Source organism: Molothrus aeneus, chromosome 19 (genome assembly GCF_037042795.1).
Source record: "Molothrus aeneus isolate 106 chromosome 19, BPBGC_Maene_1.0, whole genome shotgun sequence".
NCBI classification, from domain to species: Eukaryota; Metazoa; Chordata; class Aves; order Passeriformes; family Icteridae; genus Molothrus; species Molothrus aeneus.
In genome coordinates, this window is record NC_089664.1 from 5,905,359 (window position 1) to 5,923,546 (window position 18,188).

The window sequence follows — 18,188 nt, forward strand, 5'->3', positions numbered from 1 at the left end:
TATATATAAATTTTTAAATTTTATTTTGTGAGGATAGAGAATCCCATATTAAAGTGTCTTCAGTTTGATTACATTCCCCAGGTTGTTCCATGCTTCTCAGCTCCCAGAGGGCTGAAATTCTCTTTCAACACTTTGCAGTAAAGTCTGCCAAGCTTTGGAGGAATTTCAGTTTGTGTAAAGCATAACCTTCAGCTAAGTTGTTCCTATTGAAAGGGAAGATGCATTTGGTTTCCATCTGTAGAGTTATTTCCCTGAGATATGGGTGGAAAAAAAAATCTGGCAGCTGGAATTCCTTGGCAAGGCTGTCTGGGAATTCAGGGTCACTGTGCTCAATTCCTGCTGTTCACACACTGGGCTCTCCTGGGGAGCCACCTTGTTCCACGTGTTCTGCTTGGGTGAATTTTAATGCTGGGATATTTCCCTGTTCTCTGTAGGATCTCAAGGCCAACGAGTCACGCCTGAAGGATATAAACAAGGTTGCCAAGGACCTGGAGTCAGAAGGGCTGATGGCAGATGAAGTACAAGCAGTACAGCAACAGGTGCTCTTTTTCTCTGCCTTATTCTAATCTAAGAAGCAAAATATTTTCCTCCTTTCTTTTGTCTGATATCTTTGCCTGGCATTGCAAGATTCAGGCTGTTTTCTAGTGTGGCCATCCCAAGAAGACATTTAGAATTATATTCCGTAATAATGCTAGAGCAAATTGCACCAGCATCTAGAGCTTTTTCCTTTCGTTTTTTAGGAATGGAAAGTCTACAATAATATTAAAAGTCATGGAGAATCCATGCATTAACTTTGCTTCATATAAATTTGAAATTTAGCATTTAGTATTTGCAGGAAGATGGGTGAGGAATGCTAAGGAAAAAGAAAAATAAAGTAGAGTGAAATTCAGAGTGGAGGGCATTTGTGGGTTTTCTGTTTTGGTTTGGGGTTTTTTTGCCAGCTTTTTACATCCTTGTGCTATAAATAATCTTATCCTGTGCCAACTAAGTATGTGTTGGAAAAAATATTTTTTTCTGTTGGAAAATAACAAATTCTTTGTCCTGTCTCCTTTGCAGGAAGTCTATGGGATGATGCCCAGGGTAAGTGTTGATTTCTGAGGTGGGTGGAGTGGCAATTGTAACAGGTTTGGGATGTACAAGGAGAAGTTCAGCCATAATTGTAGTTCATTTCCATGATGGAACTCACTAATGACTTTGAATAGACATTCAAAGTTTATCTTATCTATGATCGCTTTATTTCCTGAGTGTCTTGCCCCACATCACAGATCAAAGCAAGCAGCATAACCCAAACTGATACAAACACTTGCATAAAAAAATGTACTTACTCTGTTAAGGAATGAACACAGATATTTTCAAGATTTTTTTACTTTATTCTGATAGTTTTAGATTCTGCTTTGTATTTAAAGCTGTTTCTTCACATTTTCAAACAGGATGAAACTGATTCTAAGACAGCCTCTCCTTGGAAGGTAGGTGTCATTGCTTAGTAGCACACAACAAGAAAATAAAACAAAAATTACAGCATATCATCTTTTTTTAGACCATTTGCTTCTCCTAATCCATAGAAATTCTCAACAGCCTGGTTTCTACCTCTCTGCTACAAAACTCTGTTTAGTTTTGAGCTTGTAGTGTGAGGGTTTCCAGTTTCTGGGCAGTAGATGTTGAATAATCCCTTGTTCACTCTGCATGAGTTCTTTGCTTTCTGCTTGCTACAACAAAAATGTTTTTATTCCTCAAAGTCAAAACCATTTATGTCAATACTCCTTTAGTAAGGAATATTCTGTATCCCATTAGTCATCTCCAGCTTATTTACTACAATAGTTAGAAGAAGCCTTTTTCCATTCATTAGAGGCTTACAATGGAAGTGCTGTCACCTGCTAAAGCACAAAAATATCTTAAATATTGTTTAAATTCTCCAACACTGTGTTTTCCCTAGCATTTCATTCCCATGCTTTATGTCTTGCATCCACCCTGTTAGACTTAAAGCTGCTTGTACATCTTTTAAGCTGTGAGAATGTGGGGAAAACAGGTTAGTATGCAAAATTTTGACAGAAAATGCAACCATGTTGCCAGGAACTGGTGACTTTTAAAGTATTTTTTTGCAAATTACAAACATGTACATTGAATTCTAAGAGTGTTATAGTAACTTAGCAAACAGATTTGGGGGGTTTTTACTAAATGTATTGAATGTTGCCTTTAAATTTCCTCCTCTTTGTCCTCATTAAGATTTGTTTGCTTCAGTTCACACTAACATGATAGTGCTTACTTGTGAGTTCTGACTATTCTTACTCTGCTCTATAAGACCTTAGGAATTACAGCCAATTATTCTTAATTGCTTTTGTAATTTACTTTCATTGTCTTTCTTAGTGGTTTCTGTTTGGTTTTTTAAGGACTTTTCTTTCCATCTGTAGTGCTTTTTGACTTAAATGCTATATTTTTTATTTCTGCCTTTTCACACAGTCTGCACGTTTGATGGTACACACTGTGGCAACCTTCAACTCAATCAAGGTAATTCCACAACTTTCTCTGACCTTATTTAGAACTTGTGAACATCCTTTTCCATAGGATTTGTCTTTCATTAAGCTTTATAAAGTCTTTTGAATCAATTTATTGAAAGAAGCATTAGTATATACAGCATTTGCTTCTCACGTTAGATCACTATCTTATATACATAAAATAATTTGATTTTACAGCTCAGGAGAAACCCCTCAAATTATTTTATTTAACTAAGCTATCTGAATTTGTGCATTCTTCTGGAATGAAGCAGAATTTAATAACCTTTACCTGTAGTGAAAGGCCAGTCTTGACTTTTTGCTTCCATCATCCAGGAGCTGAATGAGCGCTGGAGATCCCTGCAGCAGCTGGCAGAGGAGAGGAGCCAATTGTTGGGCAGTGCCCATGAGGTCCAGAGGTTCCACAGGTGAGGGGTTTCTTTGGTCTGAACTCAAATGCTTTCTCAATCAAGAATTCTAAAATACAGCAGGACCTGTTCTAAACAAATCATATTCATTCCCCAGGTTGTTCAGTGGAGGAGGGTGGTCTTTTAATTCTCTTTTTGCCTTTCCTTCCTCCAAATTAGAGATGCTGATGAAACCAAAGAATGGATAGAGGAGAAGAATCAAGCATTAAATACAGACAACTATGGGCATGACCTGGCCAGTGTTCAGGCTCTGCAGCGCAAACATGAAGGCTTTGAGAGAGACTTGGCAGCTCTGGGAGACAAGGTGAGATTCTGAGGAAGAAAATTCAAAAACTTCCTTTTATCTACCAGAAATGATTGAACTATAGCAGTTCTCTCTGTCTTCACTGTGTTTATTTCCCTTTCTGTTATCCTAGGTGAATTCTCTTGGTGAAACTGCCCAGCGCCTAATCCAGTCACACCCAGAATCTGCTGAAGATCTCCAAGAAAAATGCACTGAGCTGAACCAGGCTTGGAATAGTCTGGGGAAACGAGCTGACCAGCGCAAGGAGAAGCTGGGAGATTCTCATGACCTGCAGCGTTTCCTCAGTGACTTCAGGTAGGGATGTGATTCCCCCTCTCAAATTGTTTATTATTAGTGGAGTACACCTGGCTTATTGTTCCACAGGAATATTTCTGTGAAGGGTTCAGTTGTGACTTATTTCAGTGGAGGGAGGGAACAATTCCCTATTACTGTGTGTTCACAGGGACCTCATGTCTTGGATCAATGGGATCCGGGGCCTGGTCTCCTCAGATGAACTCGCAAAGGATGTGACTGGAGCTGAAGCTTTATTGGAAAGGCACCAGGTATGTCAAAGATAAGTGTATCATAAACTTCAACAAATGTTTCTTTTTTTCTGATACTTTCCAAATAGAGTTCCAAAAATAGATCAGTTCTAGCTCTGGTTATTGAGCAGCACATCTCTGCCCCTCGCAGGAGCACCGCACAGAAATAGATGCAAGAGCTGGCACTTTCCAGGCATTTGAACAGTTTGGACAACAGCTTCTTGCCCATGGACACTATGCCAGCCCAGAGATCAAGGAGAAACTGGATATTCTGGACCAAGAACGGACAGACCTGGAGAAGGCCTGGGTCCAGCGCAGAATGATGCTGGACCAGTGCCTGGAACTACAGGTACTCTGCTGCAGTTTGGATAAGAAAAACAATTCCTCTTTTCATTAAAAAGTTTTCAATTTCATGGTGATAACAGTGCTCTTGAGCTGTCTTGGTCATGCTTTGGATTTTTCTCTCCCCAGCTGTTTCATCGGGACTGTGAACAAGCTGAAAACTGGATGGCTGCACGGGAGGCTTTCTTAAATACAGAGGATAAAGGAGACTCCTTGGACAGTGTGGAGGCACTCATCAAGAAACATGAAGATTTTGATAAAGCAATCAATGTCCAGGTGAGGAGTGTAGCTGAAGTCAGGTGAAAATAGTTTCCTTTTTCTCATGTGAATCATTAGCAAAAGGAGTTCTGCTATGTATGGCTTCTAAAGTTCAATTCTGAATATTCAGCCATGTGGAATTTGCTGCAGAAGTTTAGAAGCAGCTTGTGCAGATCAGGATGTATTTCATTGCCTATAGACAGTGTAGAAATAGTGGCAAGTATTTGTGTAAATCTACTGATTTGAAATTACTTTTTACCTTTATTTGTGGCAGAAAAGGGTATATTTCAAATTTCTTGTAGCAGAAAGCTGCCTAGATTTATTGAGAGATCATACTGCTGAAGTTTTTAGCCCAAAAGAGCTTTTTTTCCTAAAAGCCACAGGTGAAAAGTGTTCTAAGTTGAACTCTGCAGGTCCTGCAGAAGAGAGACTTCCTTCATAGGGTCCCAGTAATGTGAATTTAAAGAAGATAAAAAGGCTTGTTCTGTTCAAGACACTGCTCATCATTTGACTTTAGGGGACCACAGTTCTAATTCATGGTTTCTGGTTTCTAGGAAGAGAAAATTGCTGTCCTGCAGTCCTTTGCTGACCAGCTGATCGCTGCAGATCATTACGCCAAGGGCGTCATCGCCAACAGACGCAACGAGGTCCTGGACAGGTCAGTGCTGCCTGGAAGGAGAAGGCAGTCCTGGAAATCCTCTTTGGGGATGTTTTGTAGCTGTTGAAGGTGATGCCTCATGTGGCTCTAGTGTTTTGTTCATTTTATGTGTCAAATTACCACAGGTGGCTTCGTCTGAAAGCCCAAATGATTGAGAAGAGATCAAAGCTGGGAGAGTCTCAGACCCTCCAGCAGTTCAGTCGTGATGTGGATGAAATAGAAGCCTGGATCAGTGAAAAGCTTCAGACTGCAAGTGATGAGTCCTATAAGGATCCCACAAATATCCAGGTGAATGTGGTTCTTGCCTTAAAAATCAGAATATCATTGTTAACTTTGCAAGGCCTGCTCTGGTTTGAAAATCCATGCTCAGGAATTCGTGTTCAGAGATGACAGAATAGTGCATCATGTTGGACATGTTCTCCTTTCAACAAGGAGAAAATGGAAGTTACATTATGCATGAAAGGAGACCCAAAATAGGACTTGGTTAGTAATTATTCATGCCTATAATTAATTATTCATGCATATAATTAATAAGATATGTGGTATCTGCAGCAGAAAGTTTCCTAAAGAAACCCAAGTGGCTGTTCTGTTTCTCTCCCAGCATATAGACAATAAGGAAATGGAATTCTTGGGTCTCAGCTAGAATGTGAAATCTCATTTATTTTTCAGTATTAAGGAATAAAGTTATCTCTTATGTTTTAATTCTGGTTTATGAAGTAGTATGAATGCACTGAACTACTTCTCTCAATCTGTTTTATAGCTTTCCAAACTGCTGGTAAGTAGTTTGGACTAGCCTGGTATGTGAATTTATTTTCTCTGTATAAGCTTCTGTGTAAGCCCAAGCTCTGGTTGCTGCTCCATCCATCAGTTCATGTAATCTCTTGTTTTTTCTGTTAGTTCTTGACCTCCATCCAGGTACAGCTGTTGATCCTCGTCCTATGGGTGTGGCTTTTTTGTTCATTCCTATTCAGCATCATTTATTTATGTATTTGTTTTGCAGGTTTTCTGCATGATCTGTTTAATTTATGCTGCGTTCACGATGTAGTTTAGGGTTTTTTAGGAGTTAGCCCATAGGAGAATGGGGTTCTGTCCCCCTTTTTCAGAAATTTGGCTGTTTGATCATCACTTGTGATGATTTAAAACAGGGCATAATGTCAAATTCATGAGTTTGTGTTTGTAGAATCAAATGCTGAAGATGGAGGATTCAATAAATGTTAGATCTTGATTGGCTTAGTTCTTGCAATAGCATAGAAGGGAATAAAGCAGAAGGAACACTCCAGAAAAAGAGATGTACCAGATGGAAAGCTGACAGCACTTGTAAGAATCCAAGAAGGAGAGTAAAATGAGGATATGTGCAGGGAGAAGATAGAACAAAGAAAGGGGAAGCCAGTGAGTAAGAAATGAAGGAATAATTTGTCGCTTCAGAGTGTGGTACATTAAATTACTATTTTTTTAGTTGGAAAAAAAAATATATTAAACTAGAAAGGCTTGTCTGCAATTTGTTGTCATGGTAATTATATGGAGATATGCAATTGGCAGCTTTTAAATTGAATTTTCCAAGTTGTTAGAGCTAGCTTTGAAGGATATGCTTTCATAATCTCAGGATTTGGGGGTTACAGTTTTACAGTTCCCAAAATGAAGCAGTTCATGCAGAATTTCTCATACCAGTGCTATAGTATCTTTCCTTTTTTATTTTTGATCTAACATTTCCTTTCATCCCATTCTCTAGGACACTCTCTACCCATGTCCAATGTCACTAGCATTTCCAGTTTATACTTGCAAATTCTGTCTTGTCACTTTTGTGCTGTTGTCATACTCCTGGTGGGTGGATGGATCATGGATACATGAGAGCTGCACTCTCCTTCCCACACCAAGGCTCCTGTTGTTCTCATGGTGCTCTCAACTTGGCAGTAAAAAATTCTTACCAAATAATTCAGTTACATTTTTTTACTGTTTTTTTACTGTTAATTCAGTATTTATCTATATATACAATGGGGCTGTGTATGTCTAATATCACAGCTGTGCAGAAAGCAGATAAGCTGGAGCAGTGATTTCTGTTAATTACCTATAGATTAGGAAGAGAAGTAGGAATTTGTGCAGTTACTGTTGGAGTAGAAAGGATGATCTACTCTACTCAGGATATAAGTAATTGCTGCTTTTCAAAGGGCTGCATTGAAAACTAGGACTCTTTACTGCAGTAACAGGTCAGCTCAGTGCAGGGAATTTTGCCTTGGCACCTGTGAAATGCAGAACATGCTGCCAGAGCTCTGTGTATCAGCTCACCCACAGTTTTGCCAGGTCAAAACTTGGCGGTTTCTCAGGTAATGAGAGTAACCACTGGAGCGAGCAGTAAATTCCCTCCCCAGAGAGAACTTCAGCTCAGCCTGCGCACAAAGCCCATGAGAACAATGGAGGAGCCCTTTGTGCAGAGCCTGATGGTGTTGGGTTTGTCCTTGCAGAGCAAGCACCAGAAGCACCAGGCCTTTGAGGCCGAGCTCCACGCCAACGCCGACCGCATCCGCGGCGTCATCGACATGGGCAACTCCCTCATCGAGAGGGGCGCGTGCGCCGGCAGCGAGGACGCCGTCAAGGTGGGCACCTCCCAGTCTTGCTTGGCTTTGCTTTCAGCAGTGTAACTTCCACCATGTTCTGGTTTTGCATTGATCAGAACTTTTTTCATGTTTCATTTGTGACACTTACTCATCTTTCTCACTTTCTGACAGGCACGTCTGGCTGCCCTGGCTGACCAGTGGCAGTTCCTGGTACAGAAATCAGCAGAGAAGAGTCAGAAACTGAAAGAAGCTAATAAGCAACAGAATTTCAATACTGGCATCAAGGACTTTGACTTTTGGCTTTCAGAGGTAATAAGATGGGAGTTAATTACTTGCAAAGCATCTTTTTTTCAGTTTTTATTACCTTTGCTGATGTTAGATTTTGTGGAGTGCTGTTTATCTTTGAGCAAGTCTAGGTTTATTTAAAAAAAAAACCTTATTACCAGTAAAATTCTTGTATATGTGTTATTAGTTATGAACAATAACGTGAGAAGAAGCAAATTTGCATGGAACCTTTTAGGTATGAAACAGGTGACAAGGTAAAGGTTTAGTAGAAAATTGAGAAGTAATTTGCACGGTTTTAAAGCATAATAGTCTCAAGGAGTTTGTGAACCACAATTTGTTCTTCATTCCATGTTTCCTTCTCCATCCCCAGGTGGAGGCTTTGTTGGCATCTGAAGACTATGGGAAGGACTTGGCATCTGTTAACAACCTTCTGAAAAAACACCAGTTACTGGAAGCTGATATATCTGCTCATGAGGTATTGCTTTCCCTTTTAGTTTTGGAAGATAAATCATAGTCATGAGCAAATCCTATGGGTACAGCTCCTGATACCTGCTGCAGTCACAGACTTGTCGAAATGTGGTCTTTAACAAAACCTGTGACTGCGAGTCAGATTCTGATTTTCATCCTGACACAATGAGCACAGAAATGAGCTCTGAGCAATCCCTGCTCTCTCTCCCCTCCGTGTCCAGGACCGCCTGAAGGACCTGAACAGCCAGGCTGACAGTCTGATGACCAGCAGCGCCTTTGACACGTCCCAGGTGAAGGACAAGCGCGAGACCATCAACGGGCGCTTCCAGCGCATCAAGGGCATGGCCAGCGCCCGCCGCGCCAAGCTCAACGAGAGCCACCGCCTGCACCAGTTCTTCCGTGACATGGACGACGAGGAGTCCTGGATCAAGTGGGTGTTTGGGAAGTTCTGGGCTTGCCAACAACACTCACATCCTTTAGTGTGGCTTTAGAGCTGCCTTCCAACAACTGCGTCAATAGGAGCCCAGAAAAACTCCTTTGGGTGTGGTTTCTTACCTGCCGTTTTCGTTGGTCAAATACCAGTAAGCATAAAAACACTGTTTGGACTCAGACATTTCATTCTAGTCTTTTTGGGAATGCTCCTACCACAAATGCAAACCTTTTGCAGTTTCAAGTACTTTCTTGATTCTAGCCAGTTGTTGTAATTAATCAAATGGTCTTTCCACATTGGTGTTAGTACCTCAGGAGGAGGGAAGACATGAGGCTGATAGAAATCATTCAAATTAGAGCACTTCTTTTGTCATGCTTTTAAAGCAAACAAAATTTGCACAACTTTACAAAAGGCATCTATATTTTGAAAAAGAAAACAGTACAGAGGAATTCTGTCCTTCAAAGATAAATGATGGGCCCTCTGTCACCTTCTTTTCCTCACACAGGAATTTGCATCCAAGATCTTTGTGCAAGGCAGAGCAGTTGTATATCTGAGGGGTTTTTTGTTTTCTTTGTCAGGTTGGACCTTTAGAAGTAATTTTCATATTTTATCTTTCTCTCTCCTCTGTTGAATTTAGAGAGAAGAAACTGTTGGTCAGCTCAGAGGACTATGGCAGAGACCTGACTGGTGTGCAGAACCTGAGGAAGAAACACAAGCGCTTAGAAGCAGAATTAGCTGCCCACGAACCTGCTATCCAGGTAAAAGCCTCTCCCCATGGCAGATTTCTCTATAAGCAGCATCTTTCTTGACTGTGGAAGAGAAGAAAGCCAGCAGTAGTTTTGCTGGACCCCAAACAATGTACATGAGGAAGGCAGGTGATGTTCCAATAACTGTTTCTCTTTAGGGTGTCCTGGACACGGGTAAGAAGCTTTCAGATGACAACACAATTGGAAAGGAGGAGATACAGCAGAGACTGGCTCAGTTTGTGGATCACTGGAAAGAGTTAAAACAGTTGGCAGCTGCTAGGTATGAATTTCTATAGAATTCAGTATTAATTCAAAGTTATGTGGACTCATAATGATCAGATTTCTAGAATTTCAGGGTGTGGGTTATTAGGAATATGATGTAACAGCATCTATCACTGATCACAGACTCTACAAGACTACTGACAATGTTCCTCAGTAGAAACATGAGCCTCTTTTTGAGGTGTATATTATGTTTAGCCATTTCTTGCACCAGTTGGAAACCACAGGCTTGCAATCAGCTGGCTTTAATCCACTAGCAGGAAATTTTTCATGATTAGAAACTGTTGGGAGAGAGTTTGCTTCAATCCTTTGGCAGCTGCAGACTTTGTAGTCCAAGGAATTCCTAGAGCTCCAGCCATGGCTGCTGCTGGAGGAGTGAAGTGTGAATGATAAGGTTCAGGCTCTGCACATTGTTTTTATATTTGCATCTCAATGCCATAAAACTGATTCGTTTTACCTTCCCCACCCAGGGGCCAGCGTCTGGAGGAGTCTCTGGAGTATCAGCAGTTTGTAGCAAATGTTGAGGAAGAAGAAGCCTGGATCAATGAGAAAATGACACTGGTAGCCAGTGAGGATTATGGGGACACACTTGCTGCTATCCAGGTATGGAGGAAGTTGTCAGCACTTTATTGTTGCATTACTGTTGGTTAGAGCATAACAAATTTTTTAACTGTCTTTACAATTTAGAGGTTGTTTGCTCCTTTTGAAGTCCTACATTGTAAAAATGTAAATCCGCTTTGTAAAAGCATCCCAATAATGTTATTTCCTGTAGAAATTACTTGCAGTTTGATGTAGCTTTGCATCTCTTAACCTCTGATTGGAAGTCAGTCTCAGTTTCTTTTTGTCCACAGAAAACCAGTAAGTTGTGCTAACCAGCTAAGATTAATTTTTGACAGAAGTTTATGCTAACTGATTTATGAAATGAATTACTTTTTAATAAATGGTGAGAAATTATTTTTAGAAGTGCCTGTGTCTTGTATTTTCAGGGCTTGCTGAAGAAGCATGAGGCATTTGAGACTGATTTTACTGTCCACAAGGACAGAGTGAATGATGTCTGTGCTAATGGAGAGGATCTCATTAAAAAGGTGAGCATGAACTAGTAAAGAGAAACCTTCAAAGGCTCCCGAGGACATCTTCATGTTACAGTAGACTTTCTCTTTTCTGTCATGTCTTTAAAAAGAGCTCTTAATCATTTTTTGTGGCTGGAAAAGCTGTTGGTGTTCTGCTTTCAAAGCTGTTTCTGAGACATTATCTTTCAGCTGAAGTCCTTGCTCTGTCCCCAATGTCCTGAATGCCTCAGATGACTTTAACATCATACAGGATGGCTATATTTTTTTTCCTCCCTGTCATACAGAACAATCACCACGAGGCAAACATCACTGCCAAGATGAAGGGGCTCAGAGGCAAGGTGTCAGATCTGGAGAAAGCAGCAGCTCAGAGGAAAGCCAAATTGGATGAGAACTCAGCCTTCCTCCAGTTCAACTGGAAAGCAGATGTGGTGGAGTCATGGATAGGTATGTTCTGTACAATATTTGGTCACAAACAAACCTTAAACTCCTTCATTTCCGAAGGTCTCCGGTAGCTCCTTATGTGCTGTTGTAACAAGCAGACCTAAGCCCAGAGTAATCAGCAGTGCTGTCCCTGCTTCATGCCTTTGTAGTAACCTGATCTGGAACAGAGGCAATGTTTGAGACGGAGAAATGACATTTTTGCAAAATTTGTTTCATTTTCCAGGGGAGAAGGAAAACAGTCTGAAGACAGATGATTATGGACGTGACCTCTCTTCAGTGCAAACCTTGCTCACCAAACAGGTCAGTGCTGATGCTGCTGCCACCCCGTGAGGGAGGGACCAAGCTGAACTCTTGTGAACACACAAGAATCCATGTTTGAAATATATGCAGGGTATTGGAAAGGTTAAAGACCAATACAATCTCAAATGCCTTTTGTTCTTTTAATGCTTCAGGAAACGTTTGATGCTGGACTTCAGGCTTTCCAGCAGGAGGGAATTGCAAACATCACTGCTCTGAAAGACCAGCTGCTCGCAGCCAAGCACATCCAGTCCAAGGCCATTGAGGCCCGGCATGCTTCCTTGATGAAACGCTGGAATCAGCTACTGGCTAATTCTGCTACCAGGAAAAAGAAACTCTTGGAGGCTCAGGAGCACTTCAGAAAGGTGAGTGACCAACCATGGGGCTACAAAAATCTAATTGTGCACTTGATAAAAAATACACACTTGCAGCTAACCATTTTGGAGATCCTGGAGAATTAACAAGAATTTCTGAGATGCTTGCAAGGCAAACTCTTGCATGTTAATTCCAGATGAGCTCATACAGAGTATTTCCATTACTGAAAAACTGGGTTTTTTTCTCTTTTCAAGGTTGAGGATCTCTTCCTTACCTTTGCAAAGAAGGCCTCTGCCTTCAACAGTTGGTTTGAGAATGCTGAGGAGGACCTGACGGATCCTGTACGCTGCAACTCCCTGGAGGAAATCAAAGCCCTGAGAGAAGCTCACGACGCTTTCCGTTCCTCCCTAAGTTCTGCCCAAGCTGATTTCAACCAGCTGGCAGAGCTGGATCGCCAGATCAAGAGCTTCCGTGTGGCCTCCAACCCCTACACTTGGTTCACTATGGAGGCTCTTGAAGAAACCTGGAGGAATCTGCAGAAAATTATCAAGGCAAGTCAGTGAGGGAAAGAGTCTCTTCATATTTTATGACCTTTCAGTCGTCCCTGGAAGTTGTTCTCTGAGATAATGGGTACAAGAGTTTGTCACCATAATACAGTCAAAATATTTCAAAATTCGTGAGCAAAGAAAAATTGCTGTTAACTATAAACTTGTGCTATTGTCAGTTGTTCTCGTGGTTTTCCATTTGTGGCTCTTCCAAAGGCAAAGCATGTGTCTCACTTCCTAACTGTCATAGAAATTTGACTTGTCTGCTATGCAGTGAAACAACTGCTGGTTCAATTGCAGTTCTCAGGACTTCAGTTCTGAATTACGACCTGAGATGCTTTTCTCTAGGTATCCAGGACACCAAGCATTCAGTGTTGTTTTGAGGCTCAGAACTGTGCTTTTAGTTTTTGCTTTCTGTTACAGGATGAGACCCAATCCCTTTGTTTCTCTGAAATTACTGTTGTTCATTTCTCAGGAACGTGAACTGGAGCTGCAGAAGGAACAGCGAAGGCAGGAAGAAAATGACAAACTGCGTCAGGAATTTGCTCAGCATGCCAATGCCTTCCATCAGTGGATTCAGGAGACCAGGTATAGTTTGTCTTTCCAGGCCCTGCCCTCAGAGAATCCCTTAGGTAGTATTTGTGTGCATCCTCCATCTCTTTGGACTGTCAAAGTTGTAAATGTCTCCTACTGAAAAACAGCACATCAGGACTTGTCCATTCCCTGCAGCTGGGATTTGAGGGAGGCCCCAATAGCTACAGTGGAAAGGAAAGCCCTGGAACCCCCGACTTTAAAAATGTTCCTATTTCTGAATTATTTTTCCTGCAGTAATTCTAGTTATCCAGGACTTCATTTTTCTCCAGTTATTCCTGAACTAGGCTGTAGCACAGCTGAGGAAGGTGGAGCACAAATAGCTCCAAGCAAACTGGCATTTCTGTTAATTCCCCTTTTGTATTGAGCAGTGTATTGAGAATCTTACTGGAGTTCAGATAGAGAAAGAAGATGTGAAAAGAGCTTAAAACTTTGTAATCATTTCCCTGGGCTACGGTCTAATAATAACTTTCTCTAAGGATAGGGAGTAAAGATAAAACAACTGTGTTAGAAATAAAAAGTCTCAAGGTTGAGCATTGCAGGTGCCTGCACTCAGTGCTGTCAGCAGCTCTGACAGGTTCTGGTTGGGGGTCAGAGGAGGTGAGTTCTGTTCTGTGTAACCCTGTGATTCTCTGTCTGTGTGTTTACAAATAGTTCTGTATGTGTCTTCATGAAATAATGAATTATAAATATGATTTTTAACTTTTTGATGTTTGCTTCCCACCCAAATCTCTATCCCTCTCTTACTGTCTTGTCTCTGTCCTGCTGCCTGATGTTTGGATCTTCACATTCTACAGGACTTACCTGCTAGATGGGTTAGTATTGAATTTTGTATCTTTCAAATTTTGGTGATGTGTTCTGCTCTGTGTGTTTTCTCCTGTTGTTACACTGCTTGTGAAAGCTGTGCTCAAACCCCTCTTATTTAAAAAGAGCAACCTTTTGCTGAGGTGCACAGACACAGGAAACAAGATTTTGGAGTAGTTAGGAATAAAGCAGTAGAAACATAACAATCTCCTAGTCAAAAGCAGAATTACAACAGGCAGCCACTGGCACACCATGGAATTCCTGACTTTTGCTCTTGCTTTCTCTGAGGGCTTGCACAGGAGAAGGCCCTTAATTGGGGAAGATATGACAGAGTGTAGCTCCTTTCCAAAGGCAGGCTAATCTGACATTTATTGTTTTTTAGCTTAAGAGACTTGCCTAGTGAAATGAAACATTTGACCATAACTGTTCTGAGCACAATGAAACCTCCAAAGTTTTGATAAGTAGAAGGGAAGATTCTTACAACATTTTGCTGATATTACATATCTTAAAACCCTGTAGCTTGCAAATATGAACTGCCCACTCTTCATCTGCTGCAGAACCATGGCCCACACAAATTTTAGGCTTGACATGAGAAAACCAACCTTCCAACATGAATTGAAGAAGCTGTTGGAATTTGCCAGCAGTTTTAAGCTCCCTCTGTGTCCACAGCAATGGTTCCTGATGAGGATGGGTGCTGGCCATTTGTCTGGAAGTGGAAAGGAAATAATAAGATCTTTAAATGTTTTCAGACTACCAAAGCCTCTGCAAATGTGTCTGCCCCGTTAAATTCCTTCAGCAGGACGAGTCTCAGCACAGTGGAAGCTTTGTGATAAGATGTGATGTCAAATGCCAGCACTCTGTGGGCCAGGGCAGAGGCTGTGTGTGAGCCTCTGCACAGGGCTGGAGAAGGCCAGGCCCTTGCTCCTAAAGAGAAAGCTTTTCCTAATAGAAGCATGGAATCTTCACAGATAATTCTGCTGCTTAGTTGCTCTGTAATGATCACAGTCTCTTGTGTTCTGCCAGATAAAAATAGTTTGCCCTGGTTTTGTTGTACAGTTTAATGGAATGGAGCAGATTTTCCTGGAATGGGTGAATTCCCTCCTCCTTTGTCAAGTAGTGATGTAGATTAGTTCTGGTATCCAAGAACCAGTGAACAGAAAGGAGCCATTCACTAAAAGACTCAGGGTCAGAGTTAGAGATCCTCATGCCAAGCTCTTTTGTTGAACAAATTACCAGAGGGCTGCTGATATGCCAGGCAGAATTTGTCCCTAATTCTCTGTGAATAGATTAAAACCGTGGATTTAGTTCCAAGAGGCACTGGCTGTGCTTAGAGCTTCAGGGAAGTGTCAGGAGGAGAGCTGCCATGCACACTCCTTGCTTTGCAGCTTGTGTGTGCTCAGCACTGCCTGGGAGGGGTGTTCTTTGGGGAAGGGAGGAAGAACAATTTGGAGTTTAGGAAAAAAAAATGCTTTTAAGCAATCTGTAGATGAGCTAACTGCAAAACTTCAGCTTGTCTCTTACCGAGACTCACTTTTTGGTGACTTACCTGAAAATAATAATGGTTTATTTTTGTGTATGTGCAACCAGCATTTAAATAATTTTCTCTCATTAAGTACTTGCTTGTGTTTGCTGCAAGGCAGTGCTGGCTTGGAGTGTGGCTCCACTGCAGTGGCCGTGTTTTGGTGTGTTCTTTCCTCTGTTCTTTCTTTCTTCCTTCCTTTTTGGAATTTACTTGGTTTCTTTCCTTTGACTAGCATAGCATATCGTCGTGTCATTCGTGTCTATCAGTATGAAGTTGGGGATGATCTATCTGGAAGGTTTTTTCCTCTTATTTTCTTACCTCACTTTGGTTTTCAAATGCACTCGTTAATTCCAAGGCTCGCTTTCCTTCCAACTAACTTTCACGGCTTAGAGATGCTTGGAGGTTTTGTTTCCCTGTTGGTTCTTTCCACGGTTGGTTCCCAGCTTCCTGCTCAAGGCTCTGGGCGTGCGCTTCATCTCTAGGCGGGCGTTGAGTCTGAGCCTTAACCCTGTGGTGAGAAACACCCAGATGTTTGGTGCATTTCATTGCTACAGAGTGATTCAGCACTTGAAATCCCCATTCTCAAGAAGCTCAAAAACATGTGGGAAGACAGTCCAGTGGGGATGAAAACCTGGTTTTAGTGACTGAAATACCAGAGATTCAGGTTTTAGGAACTTCATTACCCCAGAGTCAGAGGACACCCCATCTGCACAGCACCCAGACTCACTGTCCATGTGTGGGTCATCCAGTGCGAGCTCTCACCGTACGTGTTGGAAGGACAGAGATTCCCAAACACGGCTGCTTAGAGATTGCTTGGGATCTTGGGGTGGGGGAGAAGCAGCATCCAGAGACCGTCCATAGCTAGTCTGTATGAAGGAGATCTCAGAGCCCCTGGCCACTGTGGGAACCTGCATGTAAAGCTCAGGGTGGAAATCACTGGGCAGAGTGGCTGAACCTCAGCTGCTCTGGGTGCAGCATGGAGAGGTGGGGTGGGAAAGGCACCTTTCCACCAGGCACTGCTGAGCAGCAGAGGTCTGTAGCTCTCTGCGAGGCTTATGCCACATTAAGATTACTTTTCAGCCAAACCAGTAGTTCTCACCATCTTTTTTTACCCTCATTTTCCCCTTTGTAACACACCTTCGTAGAGCTCCTGTACCTGACTGCAAATACAGCCCATCCCCAGTGACTCACCTGCAGTTGGTGTGTGTGGTGTGTGCTGGGCACGGGGCAGGGGGGTGGGACTGCACTAAATTCTAATTCCATGAGGTCCAGTAAAGCGGGTGCTTTGAATCTGGCATGAAGTGTGGCTGCTGATCATGTTGCCTTTCAAATGGGGCTAGAAATTAACTATATACAGAAATAAGAATCAGACAAAATGTACAGTGTCAGTCTAATAGGATGAGTCAGAATAAACAAAACACAAAACCAGTGTTTAAATATATGAAAGGATTTTTAATTTCAAGGAAGGACTGTTAATTTCAAGCCCCACATGCCATTTTTAAATGAGATAAGTGCCTTCTCTCACTGTTGTTCTGTGTTTAGGTCATGTATGGTGGAAGAATCGGGAACACTGGAGTCACAGCTGGAAGCTACTAAAGTAAGTGATGTGCACCTATGGTTAAAACAGCATTTCCAGCTGGCTTGGGAACACAGAGCAGGAAGGGAAATGCATGGAATTGTGTGGGAAAATCTTAATTGATTTCAGACATTTGGAATACTGAAGAGACCTCTGGGATTATCTGTTTACATATCTGATGTCTACTTCATCGCAGGCCATTAAACAACACTGATTTAGTTTTCTATTTTTTTTCCTTTTTCCTAAAGGAGGTGGGGTAGGGCAGAGAGGATACAATATTTTTAGCACATTTCCTAATAAGAAGTTTTTTAGTCTCCAGAACTGGTTTGCAAGCTCTAGTTTAGAATAGTGAGCATGAAGATGAACATTGCTCTGAATCTTATTTTACAAATCCCAGTATATGGACATAAAGTCCTAGGAGAAAAAGAAGAGTATAACCCTTCCTCCCCTGCCAGCCTCTGTTCTAACTTTTCTAAGTTTGGGGTTTTTTTGGTGCTCCATGATTTCTCTCCTCTTTGCTCCCTTCTCACAGCGCAAGCACCAAGAGATCCGAGCTATGAGGAGCCAGCTAAAGAAAATTGAGGACCTTGGAGCAGCCATGGAAGAAGCACTTATCCTGGACAACAAATACACAGAACACAGCACTGTGGGGCTGGCACAGCAGTGGGACCAGCTGGACCAGCTGGGGATGAGGATGCAACACAACCTGGAGCAGCAGATCCAAGCCCGGTACTGCCTGGCCCACGTGCGGTTTGAAGTGTCTGACTGGGGGTGGGAGGAAAGACAGGAGCTGCCCATGCCTGCAGCCAGCCTTGCATGGTCTGTGCTAAAGGGTCTCCTGTGCTCAGAGCAATGGATACAGTGAGCTTGTACATCCCCACCACCTCCCAGTTCCCTTCAGAGGGATGAAGTTGGCAGTTTTAGAACAGCTCTTGTTGGCCACGAGCAAGGGTGGGATCTTAGTGGAACGGTTTTATTCTGTGGAATAAGTGTGTACAAGTGTTCCCATGTGGAATGGTTGTTTGCTCCTCTGTCCTCACTTTGTGGTGCAGCTGCTGGGCTGAGTACCACAGCTCAGGAACTGCTACTCAGCTTTGCTGCTTCCTTTTCAGGAACACCACTGGAGTCACCGAGGAGGCCCTGAAGGAGTTCAGCATGATGTTCAAGTGAGTTGCAACGAACATAGGCCAGAGGAAGGCTTGGGAGATATTTCTGGCACATGGATGGCTCTTGTTTGCAGGATCTATTTGTGGCTCCTTTGTTGTCT

At 42.1% G+C, this 18,188-nt stretch overlaps 1 protein-coding gene across 2 annotated transcripts in view; it reads left to right on the forward strand.

The window, feature by feature from the left end:
- The window catches only part of SPTAN1 (spectrin alpha, non-erythrocytic 1), a 45,797-nt gene that overhangs the window by 25,712 nt on the left and 1,897 nt on the right, over positions 1–18,188 (forward strand). For both annotated transcript variants that reach the window (XM_066562606.1, XM_066562607.1), the window contains 30 exons: positions 435–539; positions 1,057–1,080; positions 1,431–1,466; positions 2,458–2,505; positions 2,826–2,917; positions 3,077–3,221; positions 3,334–3,515; positions 3,664–3,763; positions 3,894–4,091; positions 4,214–4,360; positions 4,897–5,000; positions 5,126–5,288; positions 5,761–5,775; positions 7,460–7,591; positions 7,724–7,861; positions 8,208–8,312; positions 8,527–8,735; positions 9,373–9,493; positions 9,640–9,761; positions 10,231–10,363; positions 10,747–10,845; positions 11,115–11,274; positions 11,495–11,571; positions 11,724–11,933; positions 12,138–12,434; positions 12,904–13,016; positions 13,817–13,834; positions 16,888–16,942; positions 17,454–17,650; positions 18,034–18,087. In XM_066562606.1, the coding sequence (XP_066418703.1) occupies positions 435–539; positions 1,057–1,080; positions 1,431–1,466; positions 2,458–2,505; positions 2,826–2,917; positions 3,077–3,221; positions 3,334–3,515; positions 3,664–3,763; positions 3,894–4,091; positions 4,214–4,360; positions 4,897–5,000; positions 5,126–5,288; positions 5,761–5,775; positions 7,460–7,591; positions 7,724–7,861; positions 8,208–8,312; positions 8,527–8,735; positions 9,373–9,493; positions 9,640–9,761; positions 10,231–10,363; positions 10,747–10,845; positions 11,115–11,274; positions 11,495–11,571; positions 11,724–11,933; positions 12,138–12,434; positions 12,904–13,016; positions 13,817–13,834; positions 16,888–16,942; positions 17,454–17,650; positions 18,034–18,087 (3,599 nt within the window). The remainder of the gene's footprint in view (positions 1–434; positions 540–1,056; positions 1,081–1,430; positions 1,467–2,457; positions 2,506–2,825; positions 2,918–3,076; positions 3,222–3,333; positions 3,516–3,663; positions 3,764–3,893; positions 4,092–4,213; positions 4,361–4,896; positions 5,001–5,125; positions 5,289–5,760; positions 5,776–7,459; positions 7,592–7,723; positions 7,862–8,207; positions 8,313–8,526; positions 8,736–9,372; positions 9,494–9,639; positions 9,762–10,230; positions 10,364–10,746; positions 10,846–11,114; positions 11,275–11,494; positions 11,572–11,723; positions 11,934–12,137; positions 12,435–12,903; positions 13,017–13,816; positions 13,835–16,887; positions 16,943–17,453; positions 17,651–18,033; positions 18,088–18,188) is intronic.